The sequence below is a fragment of the Arctopsyche grandis genome, chromosome 6, assembly GCF_051622035.1.
Source record: "Arctopsyche grandis isolate Sample6627 chromosome 6, ASM5162203v2, whole genome shotgun sequence".
In the NCBI taxonomy this organism is placed as follows: Eukaryota; Metazoa; Arthropoda; class Insecta; order Trichoptera; family Hydropsychidae; genus Arctopsyche; species Arctopsyche grandis.
The window spans coordinates 16,616,599-16,632,916 of record NC_135360.1 but is presented as its reverse complement, the minus strand read 5'-3'; the positions used below and the strand labels follow the sequence as shown (position 1 = coordinate 16,632,916).

The following is a 16,318-nucleotide window of genomic DNA, read 5'->3' as shown; positions in this document are numbered from 1 at the left end:
AAAAAAAAAATGTATATACATATAATATATCATTTTAATTCATTATTGATTGAAATATTTTTATTATCAGATTGTGGGTGCTTCTTCGATGTATCTCATAATATTAATTCAATTTTCAACTATTCAATTTGACTCATCGCGTGTTAAGCTAGAAGCTTCTAATGGAACAATTTAATTGGTATTAATGAATTAATGTCACTTATCAAATATACAGGTATCAAGTTAAGTAATTAATGTAAATAGAAAAATAATAAAAAAAATCGACAGTTATAATATCCACAATAAATCATCATTACAAAACACATTATCATAGAATAGAAGTGTGCGTTTTAATCGTTGCATAATATTTTCAATTGCTATTCTGTAAAACTTAATAAAAAAACATGTTTTCATTTTTGAAAAAATGGCTCTCAGCTCATACAATATTTGAAGCTATTGCACCATTGCACTTTTTATTAAAAGTTAGTGGAATCGCACCATTCGTGTTCAAATTTCAAGGAGGTTCACACAAAACTAAATTGGCAGTTCCGTGGGTTATTTATCATTTAATAAACATCTTTGTTTACATATTTTCATTGGTTATTACAACAAATGACGGAACTTTTTTAGGAAGTTCAAATCAAAGCTCTAATATTTTATTGCTCAAAAGTTTCGTGCAAATTTATATTGGATGTTTTCTATCATGTATGCTCCTGTTTTCGATTTACTGGAACAGAGCAGTAAGTGCAAAGATCATTGATTTTCTGCTAATCATAGATTCAATGTTTAAAAAATTTAATATAAAAATGAATTACACGTGTCTTAAAACAAAAATACTAGCTATAATTTTTGGATTTTATACATTTCAAAGCTTATTTATACATCTGCAAGTGTGCTTCGCATTTTATGATCTTGAGCGAATATCATTTTTTTTTAATATTGCATACTATGTACCAAATATTGCCTTCTCGATGACTGTAATATATTTTTCAATTAACGTATATATTGCAACATTGTACTTGAAACAACTCAACAGTGAAATTGAGAAACTTTGCCGAAGCCAAAATAAATATAATCCAGTATACACACCAATTATAACAATCGGCAATCATATTATAAATACTAATAAAAAATATGTCTATAGCAAAAGTTATTATAACAGAGAAGAAAATATAAATAAAATTTGCGACCTATGGAAAGTATACGACAACATATGCAATTTATGCATTGCAATAAATGATAACTTTTCATTCAAACTATTGATAGTTAACTTTGGAATATTTATTTCCTTTGTTTTCAATTTGTATTATATACTAATTGAATTAATAATTCTTTTTGGACAAAAGGAAATCCAAAGTATTAATATGTTATGGTTCTTAACTTCACATCAAATTATTTCCCAAATAATGATGATGATAATTCCCATAATTTTGTGTGACAATTGCCATAAACAGGTACTAAATCATAAAAAAATTCAATACCATTTAATTATAGTTTTTTCTACAAAGCCATTTCAATAAATTTCAGTTCAAAAATAGTTTAACTCTAATAAATCAACTCATTCTAAACGAAACAAATGAAACCCTTCAGAACAAAGTAAGTGCTTCGTTTTGAAAATTTTTGAATTATTTCCGCAATAATACGCATGTCAATCTTTTAATTTTAGTTACATCAAATTTTCACTCATATGAGTTTTAGAATTCCTATTTTCTCAGCTTCAGGCTTATTTGTCATTGACAATACTTTACTTTTCACTGTAAGTATATTTTATATGATAAATGTTTGTATGTGTGATATTCATTATGCAATACATTACAAATAAATACATATATACATTTTCAATTTTAGGTAGCTGGTGCTACCACGACTTATATGATTATATTATGTCAATTAGCACAAACTACATAAATAAATAATGTATTGGGAAAATGATACTACGAAAGAAAATGACAATTTATTATATAATTACGAGTTTATTAAAATGGCATGTAAATGTTGTTTGTTGTAATTTGAGTTTAAATAAATTAATATAAATCCTATATAATTTTAATGAAAATAAAATATTTTTATCCCTTCAGTCCCGTTCCTCAAATTAAATCCTGGGTGCGCGCCATTGTAAATATGTATGCTTGATTATATTAATTAATTTATATGTACATATACATATGTAGCTCAATTAGTAAATGATAATCAATTTGTGAACGTAATTGATCACTTGAAGTTACTCCATTGCTATTTTTTTTAATTGCTTTGTCTATGTGACTTTTATAATTCTCTTTATTTAATAAATATTTACTAGCCTAACCTTTTATATGAGAATCAGTCGATATATTCCTATGTATATGATATATACATACTTTATCGATACAATCATTTGTTCCTTTGAAAAAATATTCCATTGAAAATTATGGGGAAATTAAAAAAATTTACCACAGCTGAAACAGTGTTAGAAGGTTTTAGTCCAACTCTATTTCTTGGTAGATTTTCAGGGATTGCTCCATTCGTTTATCAAGTTAATCTTAGCAATCCTGTTACTACTATCAGTATACGGTGGATTCTGTTACCAATGATTTTCCTATTAGGATATTCAAGTAGTGTTATAGCAATATCTAAATCAGGAGAAATTATGAAATGGACCGAAAAATCTGCATTGCTTTTAAAAATTGGCAACTTTGTCCGTGTTCATATAGGTTTCTTATTATATTCTATGTTGATTTTGTCCATGTATTACAAAAAAAATAGGTATGCGAAAATACTTAGATCGTTTGTTGAAATAAATATGTTGTTTGAAGATCTGAATATAAAAGTTAACTTTACGAAAATTAAAAGGATTTGTATGGTTGCACTTTTGGTAATAATTATTTTTCAATCTTTTGGCATAATAAGCCATCTTATATTGATAAGCTATAGAGACGACCAACCGTCTATGGCATTTAAAACAACATTATATTTTCCACCCATGTTGTTTGCTACAGTTCTGATTTTCTTCGAGACATTTCTTACAACGGTGACCCAATTGTTATCAGTAACCAACTCAGAATTTGCAAAATTGCATGAGAAACAATCGAGTAATACCATCAATATTTCTCTATTATTAATTTCTGACAACTTCGCACAAGCAAATGCCTCAAAAAGAATCAGTGAAGTTGTTACAATGGAGAGAATGTGTTCACTGTGGAATATATATGATAAATTGTGTGACGTTTTCGACTTAATTAACGAGACTTTTTCTTTTAAAATATTAATAATATTTACGGGTTCGTTCTTATCGCTAGTATTCAATTTATTCTATGCTTTGACTGCTTTAACAAGCATATATAATGATAATTATAACTGGGCGGAAGGCATCATGATGATTGTGGCAATACACCAAAGTACAATGCAAGTGTTTATGATCGCTGTTCCTACAATAATATGTCACATATGTGGAAATACGGTAAGATGTGAAAAATGTAGGAAAAATTTTAAAATGTGAATTTAATGAATATGTGCAAATCTCTTAGGCCAAGACTACATCCATGCTAATAAACGAAATGCTCATTAACGAGTCAGATAGACATATTGTGGATAAGGTAATAATTAACATTTAAAATGACTAATACTCGGAATGCACTGGTAGTTTTGTTCCACACGGTTAAGCACTTAGCTGCATGGTAAGAAACTTCCAGTGCGCTCCAGATGTCGGAAAAACTTATGTAGTTTAAATGGCATTATTTCAGTTGCATCAAATGTCTATTCACATGCTTCATAGATATCCACTGTTCTCTGCTTCAAATATGTTTGTGATGAATAATACTTTTCTATTCACGGTAAGTTCTACATAAAATTACTCACAAATTAAAGCAAAATAAAAACACCTAACTTAGTTTCAAAATATATGTAATCGCAGATGATTGGTGCACTCACTACCTACATGATAATACTGATTCAATTCTCATTAATGGCTTTAGATACAACTAATGCTAATTTATCTCAGAATCAGTGAAGGCTTTGTGGGCTTTATTATACATATCCTATGATATGTCAATTTATTGGTTGGACTATGGATAAATAAATAAAAATTATATATTTGTCAATGAACATTTTATTTACATAAAAATATGTATTCATTATATAATAAATGCAAAAAATATGTGTATGTTTATTAGCAATGTCAAAAATAAAAATTAATAGTCAAGATTAACAAAAATGAAATTCATTAAATCTTAAACCCGAATGATTACTCCTATAATCAATATCAGAAAATGTTGTTAACTTATATTTCACACCACATCACTCTTCAACCTCTTTATTTTTATTCTTCTTTTTCTTTTTCTTCTTAGATTCTCCATTCTCTCCATTTGTGCATCCATTTTCTATAGTCACATCATTTTCAGTTTCTATTTCTGATAATTTTCGTTTCTTATCCTAAAAAATAAAAATTATATTATTCAACAAATGAATGTGCAAAACATTTAAAAAAAAAAAACTATTTTATAAAAAATTTATAATTGAGATATTAAGCCACCTTCTTTTTCTTCTTTGCACTTTCGGTGACTGATTGATTTACAACCAAAGCCGCTTCCTCCATGGCTTCTTTCATTACATCAATATTTTTCTTAGGGATATCACCACTTTCATAGAACTTTAATCTATCTTCTACCTGTTGTTTTAATTTCTCACCAAAAATGGGAACTTGAACATCTGAAACAAACAATTTTAAATTCCATGAATGATCTGCAAAACCAATTAATCAAACGTACAAAGATTTTATACTAATTTACCTGCGAAACAATCTATTCTTGACGCAATAGAACATTTGTTGGCAAGGTAACGTGAGATTCGTCCCTTATTTTTGAGGCCCGCTCTTCCTATGAAAGTCGAGTGATATAACAGACCATATTTCGGTGTGTTCCCTCTGGTTTTTAATGCTCTGAATAATGCCTTTTCAGCACCTAACAAAAAATTGTAGGTATAAAAAAATGTATATATATTTATATGTATGGATGTGTTATTCAGCCACAAGTTAACACCAACAAACCTAATATTTGAACTGTCGATGCTGGGAATTTGGCGAGATTAGTCAAACTGCCTGCTTTGGATATAAGTCTAGCGCCAACTTGATCACCTATCAAGCATGCCAAATTCGGTGCCACTCCAATCATTTTTTTGTGTAAATATTCAGAAATTTGTTTTCTATACACATAAAAAAAATTATAAGTTTCAATTCAATCTTTAGACACATTGCTAAAAGTACATGTGTATATTGACCTGTATTCACTCAATTTCACCAATCTACATGCAAACATCTCAATATTGATCAAATCAACAGGTGATATGTCCATACCCATAGACATTTTGGAAGCATCAACAATAGCTTGTGCTTTATCGCCATCCATCAATATATCTGTAAGTCCTTCCACAGATTCATCACTCAAATCTTTCCGGTTCTTAATGAACTCTGCAACCTTTGCATATAAGTAGTTATCAGGTACGATCTTTATGAGCTCTGGGAAGTGATAAGAATACCATTCCCTAAAAAAAGAAACAAAATGGTTATTCGATGTAACTAATCCATTAATCGATCTGCAGAAATTATGTAATACCTAATACGCATCGAGAATGTGTTAATATCTTTATCGAGTTGATCGAGTAAAGCTATCGACTGAATAATCATATTATCGGCACGGTGTACATTGAACTTCACTTTAGCTCTGGAATATGAATGTCCCAATCCGAGTTGAGCTACAGCTGCAGTTTTGGGAGTAAAACCTTTGACCAACTTTGGGAAATGAAATCTTATACCTAATAAAAAAAACAAACAGTAACGTAATAATACGAAAAATAAGTAATAGCTAATTACATGCTAAATTTTTAAAAATAATACCGCGAATAATTTCTGGAACTGCTCCCACATGTGTACAAGGTATACCAAGAACTTCACTAATCGCTGCACCTAATTTTGGATCCAAAACGCCCAATAACGACTTGGAACGTTTGTTCACTTTCGGCAGAGCTCCATCTAAGAATAACTGCAAGACATCGGGCACGACACCTAAGTCGAAAAAAATGTGTTACAAGTTTTGAAATACTGTGTAGCAAGATGAAATCACATTACTAGTTAGTAAAAACATTACCTTCAGACACGCTATTGATGTTTTCCAAGGCTGAAACTGCAGTTTTAAATGGTTGGAACGCGGTTAACTTGACCAAAGAATTAAATCGATCGAGTTCTTGCACCGAATCTTCCAATTGTGGCAAAAACGTGGCCACTTCCTCGAACTCGAGCACTTTGAACAGGGCATAGCCGGCAGCATGCTCGTACAATACGAGTAGCTTCACCTATAATTGTGGTTTCAAATAAATTACACTATAAAAAAAGCAAACACTCTTGTTTCATATCCAATATGGCAATCTATGAGAAATCAGGTTTGTTTAGAAACATAACCTCAAAAGATAAACCCACGTGGAGTTACTTTTAAGTTGAAATTGCTACAATAGAAAACACGTGGGTATAAGGAAATGCATAAAAATAAATTCATGGAAATAAAAAGGCATGAGAAAAACAAACCATGGCGCCCCCGTGAGCTGACACTTCGAGAGAAACAAGCACGCGTCCGCTATGAGGCTACGAACAACCATCAGTGCGACGCCGCCATCGTACCCTTAAATTGCTACTGCAACGGCCATATCCAAAAAATATATACATTTACGATTTTAAGTTAATTAAAAGCTGCGGCACTAAAATGGTTTAATATACCTACTATTTGTTATAACCAAAATAGTCAATAGCTACTTTTATTTTTTGCCGAGTACCTATCGTTTAAATTTTTTTGTATTTGTACACATTTAATTTTTTTAAATCTTTTTTATTTGGAGCTGGAATGAATATTTTAATACCAGGTTGGAATAATTAAAGAAAATAATCTGCTCCAATCTTCTTATCTCCAGTAACGAATTCAGATTTTAATAAAATAAATAGTTTAAAATTTAGAATGTACATAAATGGTTCGGTGATTATTTCACACATGGCGATCTCGCACACGTCTTTTAAATCTCGATCACGGAATATTTGGCACTTACTTAATACGATTTCTTATACAGAAAACCTATATTTAGAAATAATATTAAATGTAGCAGGGGAAAATTTTTCTCGTTAAAGAATTTAAAATGCATATAATTTTTCCAATTAAAAGAAAATCAGATTTTTTTTAATTTATTTTATTTGTTAATTTTACACGTTTCAGAAAAAAAATCAGCACGAACATAAAATATTTTACTAATTTTTCTATCTTGTTTTTATTTTCCTCATACACAAGAATTGTACATTTTGAAAAAATTAAAACTCCTTGATAATATAATGGCTACGTCCACACTACCGACATCCACACGCGATATTTACCCCATATTGCAACATGTGGTTGCTATTTAGGAACTGGTTATGGCAAATTTCATAAATATCGGGTGTAGAAACGGTAGTGTGGACGTAGCCAATGACTGTTTGGCTACGTTTACACTACCGATATCTACACCCGATCCACCCGATATTTAGGATTTTTTCCATATCCAGTTCCCATATTGCAACCTGTGGTTGCTATTTAGGAACTGTACAAAAAAAATATAAAGTTTTTGTACATGAACACATTATTTATATAGAGAGAGGAGGAGGGGGGGGGGGGCAATTTATTTTGCGTACCACCCCGTTTTGGTTCCTGAGAAATATGGTCATCCTACTCAAAACTTGAAGAATAAAGTGTGACACTACATATTTCATTCGACTTTTTTGGATCAACTATAATCGATCAATCAAACTTGACTCTCGAGAATGCGCCACAAGGAGAATGTGCAACTGATTCCTATTAAAACATTTTATCCAGCGCTGGAGCTAGTATTTTATTACCAGAGTGGAATAATTTAAAAAATGGCATGTTCTAATTCTCTAATCTAGAATGACACATTCAAATAAGTACAAATAAACAGAAAGTATAACTTGAAATGCATGGTGGAATGGCCGTAAAGAGTGAGGTTAGCACTGTACAATGTACGTATTCGTGCAATGTGTGTAGGATAATCGGCGAAGCGCCGAGCGGCGAGGCGGAGGCGCTGGGTGGTCCGGTGGTTCGTGTCGGTGCGGTGTCAGTGTGGCTGTCGCTGTCGCCGTCGCCGTTCGTTGTCGTTCAGTGTCGTCGTGTCGCGGCCACTAGTCGGTCGCGTCTATGCGTCCGAGTGGGCGTTGACATTCGCGTCGAAAACAGGAAGCGGGAAACGGGAAACGGGAAACGGGAAGACGTTGAAATGGCGACGGCTGCCGGCGACACGTATTGCCTCTGCGGACAGCCCTACGCGGCCGGCCAGTTCATGATCGAATGCGACTGCTGTCGCGAATGGTTCCACGGAGGGTGAGCTCGATTGCCTGTTTACCCTCTTCACCCTTCTCCCTTCACCCTTCGAGGTTTCCCTCTTCATCATCATCATCATCATCACACCGCGGAATGTCGTCGCCACAATGCGTCTGACATTCCCCGCTTGCCGCTAAATCTCATTGTTGTGTTCGTTTCGATTCCTCAAACTAATTGTTACATCGTTTATTGTCCAAATCGATATTTGAGCTGAAATCAAATATCCGATTTTGCTTTATAAGCGTTGTAAATTTCCTTGCATATCAAATTGTACAAATTGATCGAGCCATGTTTGCAATTTTTTTTATCATGTACTAGTGTTAGTAGGTGTCAAAATTAAAATTATAAATTACTTAAAAAATATAACGAAAGAAATAATTAAAAAATTAACTCATTTCGCACACTTTTGATCGATGAAACTATGCAAATGTCATGAAATTTAATCTTACTTGAATTCAATTTTAATATATAGTAAATTTTGCACATTTCAAACATCTTGACAATTCAAAATAAAACACACTATAATGATCGTATCTACAAAGCTATGTAACTATTGATGATCGTGTGGACTAAAAATCAATTTATTTCCCATTAAATAAACAATTAATTATTGATTATAAAATAGAATTCCACTATTGATTGATAAAATGATGTCACAACTTTTATTGTTTTCTTTTATTACCGTAAAATAGTGTCAAATTATTAAACACATTTATGTTACAGTAAAAGTGTAAAGCTCGAATCAATATACACCGACTAGTAAGTGTATTCATCATCAAAATCATCCAGTAACAGTATAAACGGGATAATTTATGAACACGTTTGCTATTAAATTCATACACTAGCTATCCTTACATTAAATATTTACGTAGGGAATAACAAGTTGACATTCATATCAAGTATATAGTCGGCCTATGACGGATTAAACCAAAAACTGAAAGAATGCGAAATTATTAATGAACAAAATAAAATGCAACCTATCCTAAAATGGTAATGTAATTGTAAAACTTCTACAGTGGATTTAACCTTGTTAATTATTGTTTATTTCGTATCAATTCAACAATAAATCAATTATTTAGACAAACAGCTATATTCTTGAACATAAAATTCATTGGAAGAGCAACGTCAAACTTTAGTCAGCTGTCAAACCACTCAAATTTCATTCATTAGCAGATTTACTAGTGCACAGCAGCAAGTGTATGAATTTGCACGTCAGTGTATACTTTGTCTAGTAAGAATATCTGCAGAATATAGTGTCGTAAGCTTTAGCTAAAAACCAAAGCTAGTGTACACACTTACTAGTTAGTGTATACTGATTCGAGATTTGACGCTTGATATTGATATTGATTTCAATTTTACTTTCGTATCCAGAATTAAAATAAAGTTCTAATAAAAAATATTGATTTATTCAATGATGCCCTCTTTTATTAAGAATTCACTCGAACATTACCAATGTAATAATCCATTTTTTTCATTTCAGATGTGTCAATGTAAAAATATACCAATCGGAAGACATTGATAAATATCACTGTCCAAAATGTGTGCCAACATTCGGTTCCTCTATTTGTATGTACTTGTTGCGAAATAATTTTTATTCAAATGTTGAATATTTTAATGAAATAAAACTAAAATTTTAGTCAAAGTGCCTACCAACAATCACCGTCAAGACCGATACGAATTAAACGCCGAGGGGAAACCATTTCAGACGGGTAGTCGTGCCTTTATCACTCGTTTAGCAGCTCGCACTTTTGCATCACAGTCGCATGTCTTGCGTATGGATGGGAGACATTTCAACGAAACCTTTATCAAAGACAAAGGTATATTTCATACTTTGAATATGTCCGAATATTGTAAAAATTTTTCAAACATGCACAATGTTAATAATTTCAGGCTTCAATCAGCCAGTTCTCTTCGAGAATTCAGCCGGACTGGATCTTCGGGTACCTCCAGCTGGCACGTTCACAGTTCGCACAGTGGAGCGACATTGCGGTGCTGACCGAGAAGTCGATGTTATCGATGTTACACGTCAAAATAATTTTAAAATGCCTCTAGGCGACTTTGTAGATTATTTTACAGAAACGAATAAATCTAAAATTCTAAATGTTTTGAGTTTAGAATTCAGCGATACTTCGTTAGTATTTTTTTTTTATTATTATTATTATCTTATGTTCATTCATAGTATCTTTTTATATGTTAATTTATTAATTTAGAATGTCCGGCCTGGTGCAACCTCCCCTAATGGCTCGGCAGCTCGATTGGGTTAAGGTTGTTTGGCCATCTAGTGCTCCTCCCTTTTCTCCGCTGGTGCAAAAATACTGCATCATGTCGGCTGCGATGTCTTACACAGACTTTCATATCGATTTCGGTGGAACAACGGTGTGGTATCACGTAATGCACGGTCAAAAGGTGTTTTATATGATCCCACCGACTACTGCAAATTTGACACTGTATCAGCAATGGTCAGTTTCGTCAAAACAAAATGAAATATTTTTTGGAGATCTCGTGAGTTTGGATTTGTAGAATTATATCTATTTTAGAAGTTTATTTTGTATTTGATAGTTAATTTATTTTTCCAATTCAGGTGGATTCGTGTTCAATGTGTATATTGAAACGTGGTCAAACAGTGTTCATTCCAACTGGTTGGATCCATGCCGTTTTGACCCCAGAAGATTCGCTTGTATTCGGTGGCAACTTTCTTCATAATTATAATATTGAACTTCAATTACAGTGCGTGCTTAATTCAATGTTTTAGTTTAGAAGTTGATTTATGCATTGATTAAAAAATCATTAATTATTTGCATGTTTTAGAATAAACGAAATTGAAAAACAAGTAGAGACCCCCACCATGTTTCGTTTTCCATTGTTTGAAACCATACATTGGTATGCAGGAGTGTATCTTCTGCAACAACTTCGCAGAATCAATGAAGAACAACAGGTGATTCTCGTTCACATTAACGAACCATATTCGTCTGCAACAAATTTATATGTACAAACATTAGCATATTTTAGTACGATGTTTATCTGTTGTCTTTTTTTTTTGAAATCACTAGGATGAGGATTTTACAATCGACGAAAAAACTAAAGACGGTTTTGAAAAGCATTCACGTGTGACCATGGATTTACCCCCTTATTTGATTCGTGGTATTCGCATACTCACTTCAACTTTGAAAGAGTGGAATTCATCCAAAGCGGTTAGAATCATTATTTACATACATATGTTTATTCAGTGTATTTGTCCTTGATTTATTATTCATTTTATTTTTCAGTACGATGCTATGAGAAAATTGAATGTTCCAGAATCAGTGAACAGTGGTCAACTTGTTCGTGATTTATCGAGAGAATTACGTAGATCAGAAAAACTTTTAGTTCCACCATCGCATTCTAATTTTAGTTCCAGTAAAAAAAAGAAGAAAAAACCCAGGCCCCAAGTAATTGTTGATTATTTTGTCAAAGAAAACATATCTAAATCGTTTATATCAATTTTTCTCTTTTTTTTTTTAATAGGAAACTAAAAGCAAACCTATTGTTACCCAAAATCGTTATTTTTCGAGCGTATCTAAGGATCAAATAATACCCAATCAATTGAATACACAACCCGTATTTGATGCATCAAATCCTCGCTCCCTTTACAACACCCATTCAAATCAAGTGAAAAAGTCAATGAAGCTCACTATTCCGAAACCAATTATGCACGTGCCTGATTCTCATCAAATGTTCTCAAACTCTAGTCAAGATTCTGAGGATGCCGAGTTGAGTAATATTGCTTCAATAGCCTCCAGGAGTGGAATGGCAACGTATAACCAAAATTACGATTCACAAGATTCTTTCGGGGAGAATGAATACCGAATTCCCGGAGATCATGGCGAATTTGAACACAAGCCGAAGAAAATAGTGTACACGGAAATTCCAAACAACGAACGTGGAACTACCATTTTAAAAATTAAGTTAGTCGATTTAAAACAATTTTCTCTACTTGATATTTATAGTTGTAAGTTTATTCATTTACCTTGTTACTTCCAGATCATCGCCTTCAACTTCTGCAGACGTAACGATTAGGAATAGTGGACCACCACCTGATTATGCAACTACTGAACATTCCATATTGAAATCTCATTTAATAAATAATACAAGCACACATCGAAATCAAAAGCCATCGAACCAATGGACCATATCGAAGAGCCAAATCAAAAATAGTCAAGATTCTACCGATGAACAAATACTGTTTACCAACGAAAATCTAGCAATACCTGGTACTTCCCATGCTGCCACTACGTACGCTAATGTTCCGTTCGATGGAAGTGGTATTTTATACGGACCAGGAATGTACTCCGGAAGCGGTAACCCGAATGTGACCACCAATGTAACGACTGAAAACTATAATCCAGATTTTATAATTGATAGAAAAACGGCTGGTCTAGGTTTGCCTGATTATTCACCAACCAAATCTATCAATGAATATATAGCCGGCCCAAAGACGGGTTTTCCAAATCCACAAAAAAATGTACCAACAAACCCTACTAACTTTGCTAACAATTCTGATCCATATTCACAGAATTTACGCTCCCAAGATGGGTCTTCTCCATACAGTGACGATTCGTCGGTATTGACCGGAACGGAAAGCTATAAACTTCGAGAGACTAAAGAAGATATCATAATTCATAGCAAGTCTGGTAATGCAGTTGGGTTCGCAGAATCGGAGGAATATATCGAAATGATGAATAGAAAACGTCAACGGTCTATGATTTTGGGTGACGAGAGTGAGACTAGAGTAAAAACCTCTTATGTCCAAACGTTCTCCGATGGACACAAAGGAACTTTATTGAACGCGGATGATCAGGTTCTTATATTTGATGCAAATATGGACACGCACAATCCTACACAAAATATAAACACTGCACCTCCACCTTCTTATGTACGTTTACTGAATATACTATTTTGAGTATGTATTGTGGTGTGTTTTTAATCATCTTTTTTTTTAATAGGAAAGTGTCGTTCCTCGCAGAACAGATAGACCAACTCGACGAAGAATAGATCCTCGCTCTTCCATCTACACGTACGAGGATCAAGACGGTATCGATGACGGTGATCTGTACATAGATGAAGCACCCAAATCGAGCAGTAGTCGCCGACGTCGCAAACCGCCACCGATAGAAAAGAATTCACTCAAGATTACTATACCAGGCAAGTTTTGAATATTTTCTTTATGTAACAATAGTAGTATGTACATATTTACTAGATTTTTCTTAATTATTTTATTTACTCTATTAATATAATGTAATTTAATTTTTGAAAATAGTAAGTCGACGTATTTCTGCACACACTGCTTATAGACAGGATGATGGAACTGATTCTGAAAGAGATCCCAGAGTCCATGAAAGCTTTGCAGCTCCTAAAAATGGAATTGAGTCATTGTTGCAAGCTTCCGCGTTTACCGGCCCAGCTGATAATCAGTTAGGTTTTAGGCAACATTCAGAAGAAAAAAACTTTCTCGATAGTAATATTTTTGTATTTACAGAGAAAGAGAAGCGGTTGTTGGTATGTTGACCATTGGACAAAGTTATGGATTAGCCAGAGCCGATTCTACTCGTCGTTCGTCACCCGTTGAAGGACCTCCGATTAGAGCCGTCCATAAAGATGATGAATATGGTATATTTTAAATTTTTTTTGTATATTTTTGTTTAATTGATATCATCATGACAGTATGATTATTTTTACAGTTTATCCTTCTCTGGAAATGTCATCGGAAGAAGAAGATCATTTATCACCACCTAGAAGATCGTCGTCACGTTCTAAACGACGCAAAAACCCACTCTCATCGCCTACCAGGGAGCGAAGTGATAAGTATGTAGTTTATAACTTTTTAAGTTCAAAGTAAAACATGTACAAATATTGTAAATTTTGTTTGTATTAACAGAGAAGATGAATCGTGGTGGCCGAGGGGACGTCTCGGTCGTCTTGTACCTCGAATGAATCGACCGTCGAGACGAGGCTCGAGACGTGAGGCTGTTCAAGCTGCTTTGAGAGCTGCAAGACTTCGTGGCACTCCCGAGCAATCAAATCTCCCTAGCGATTCTAGTTCTGTAAGTTGCATTTTTTGCTCTATACAGCCAACGGTTAAAATACATATTAATTAATATTAATTTCATGGCCTGTTTTCAGCATTCTATTTTGCCATCACAACATGCTTCCACACCGGTTGCTAATAAATCACCCGTAGATGTTAATCGACTTCCAGCTGTACCTGCTAGAGAACCATTGGTAATTCGTTGTCTATATTAAATGGTATTAGAAGATATGTTGTAATCGTTCATTAAACTTATACATATATTTCGCAGGCTGTAACCAGTTTGAAGAAACCGCATAGGAAAAAGAGACCTGCCAAACCATTACGAACATCGATGCCAGTACAACACCTTTTACCATCACACACAACTAACAAAAGTATGCAACGAAATACAATATGTACATCTATGAAATCCAATACAGAAGATAACTAAATAAAATTTATATTTTAATATTTCAGCTACAAAGTTCAAAAAAGGAATGAAAACCGCTAAACAGAGACTGGGAAAAATTCTCAAAATACATAAAATGATGTGTTAAATTTACATCTTTAGCTTGTGATATTTTTATATAGAAACTGTTAGGTGTTGTTCCCCTTTGTTGTGTGTGCTTAAATTACAGCGTTTTTTATGGGACAGTTAATTCCTTGATGTGTGTACAAACTACCAAATAACTATACATGATTTTGTTGAGTAATTCAAAGCTTGTGAATATTTTTGTATAAACTTCCCGTTTGTAATTTTTGTAATATTTTCAATACATTTTGGTACAGTATTTTAATACGACAACTAAGCTAAGACTGTATATGTATATTGTAAATTTACATTTTGATTACATCGGTCATTTTATATAATATATATTTAAGCGTTAACTTTCATTTAACTTTTTTAGTTAAATTGTTACTTTTTTTGTCTCGTTTAATGTAATTGCAATGTGTAACGTTGGATTACGTTGTTAAAATAATATAATATAATATATTAAGAGAAATTTTGCGTCTTCCCCCAAAGAATAGATACTGTTTTGTGTTCATATGCGGATCTTCTAATATTTTCAAGGATCTCATTATAATTCCTCATCAAGTCCGTACAATTGTGTATGTGAATATTCTTAACCCTTTGGCTGCTACGAGGTTTTTCAATGTCCAAGCGAAAAATGCTAACATTTGTAATTATTTTGAAAAAAAATAAATATAATATTTTTTTTACATACTTACTTCGCCGAACACTCGTAATTTTTATAATACTTTATATACATTTTTAAGAAGCAGTCGTGGACTCGTGCTCTCTCTTTCTGTCTTGCTTTTACATGCGTGCGTGCGAAAGAGATACCTACATATATACACTAAATAAGTTTTGACGATTTTTTTCCGACGCTTTATTCTTTTCAATAATCTATTTTTAGATATCGATGTATCCTTACAACATGCGATATATTCGAAACAGGTAGCGGTCTTTCTCTCTTTCTTTCTTGGTTTTAATTGTGTACGTGTGAGCGAGACACACAAGGATGCGAAGTTTCTAATCAAATAATTTTTCAACATGTATCATAAACATTTTGTATGCATTTCAGTTGCATTTGATTGATTGCATGAATTCGTGACGTCTCGTGACCTATATAATTGAAAGCGGATTTCTATTGTTTTTTGCCATTTATTTTAACTCTGCAAAATGATATCGGACAGTGAAAGTGATGAAAGCGAAATAATAGCTCCTCGCCGAGGAACTCGACAAATCAGCAGCTCTACTGATTCTGAAAATGAATTTATCGACAATAATCAATTCCCAAGTAATAACTCCTTATATGACATTGACAACGAACCCGAAATTTACTTTGATGATGAACCCGAAATTGAAGAGCTTTTATTTAAAAAATTGATAAATATTTATAAAGCTTGATTG

General features: G+C 32.9%; 2 protein-coding genes across 3 annotated transcripts; one reads left to right on the top strand and one right to left on the bottom strand.

Moving 5' to 3' along the window:
- Positions 1-4,042: 4,042 nt before the first annotated feature.
- Nop56 (Nop56 ribonucleoprotein) lies at positions 4,043-6,663 on the bottom strand. 2 transcript variants are annotated; one of them, XM_077433626.1, is made up of 9 exons: positions 6,530-6,663; positions 6,096-6,300; positions 5,846-6,013; positions 5,565-5,763; positions 5,230-5,493; positions 5,000-5,154; positions 4,743-4,913; positions 4,487-4,662; positions 4,043-4,386 (listed from the first exon to the last, which is right to left on the bottom strand). In XM_077433626.1, the coding sequence occupies exons 1-9, from the start codon at positions 6,530-6,532 to the stop codon at positions 4,252-4,254; spliced, it is 1,476 nt and encodes a 491-aa protein (XP_077289752.1). In that variant the 5' UTR covers positions 6,533-6,663; the 3' UTR covers positions 4,043-4,251. The 2 variants fall into 2 exon arrangements, with proteins under 2 accessions (XP_077289752.1, XP_077289753.1); XM_077433627.1 differs by having other exon boundaries at positions 4,051-4,380.
- A 1,300-nt stretch (positions 6,664-7,963) lies between these two features.
- Positions 7,964-16,318, top strand: LOC143912771 (uncharacterized). Its single transcript, XM_077432140.1, has 19 exons — positions 7,964-8,357; positions 9,838-9,923; positions 9,995-10,174; positions 10,248-10,488; positions 10,568-10,859; positions 10,939-11,084; positions 11,166-11,292; positions 11,408-11,548; positions 11,624-11,785; positions 11,862-12,301; positions 12,378-13,269; positions 13,340-13,538; positions 13,654-13,807; positions 13,873-14,003; positions 14,075-14,198; positions 14,272-14,437; positions 14,517-14,615; positions 14,693-14,798; positions 14,881-16,318. The coding sequence occupies exons 1-19, from the start codon at positions 7,966-7,968 to the stop codon at positions 14,958-14,960; spliced, it is 4,158 nt and encodes a 1,385-aa protein (XP_077288266.1). The 5' UTR covers positions 7,964-7,965; the 3' UTR covers positions 14,961-16,318.

What these genes read in the sequence shown, in the direction of transcription:
- LOC143912771 (XM_077432140.1), top strand. Translation starts at nt 7,966, where the DNA reads ATGGCCGTAAAGAGTGAGGTTAGCACTGTACAATGTACGTATTCGTGC. An exon ending in CGCGAATGGTTCCACGGAGG is followed by an intron (nt 8,358 to 9,837) that starts GTGAGCTCGATT and finishes TTTTCATTTCAG; the next exon opens with ATGTGTCAATGTAAAAATAT. An exon ending in AAATATTTTTTGGAGATCTC is followed by an intron (nt 10,860 to 10,938) that starts GTGAGTTTGGAT and finishes TTTCCAATTCAG; the next exon opens with GTGGATTCGTGTTCAATGTG.
- Nop56 (XM_077433626.1), bottom strand. An exon ending in AGTTCCAGAAATTATTCGCG is followed by an intron (nt 5,764 to 5,845) that starts GTATTATTTTTA and finishes TTTTTTTATTAG; the next exon opens with GTATAAGATTTCATTTCCCA. An exon ending in GTGCAAAGAAGAAAAAGAAG is followed by an intron (nt 4,387 to 4,486) that starts GTGGCTTAATAT and finishes TTTATTTTTTAG; the next exon opens with GATAAGAAACGAAAATTATC.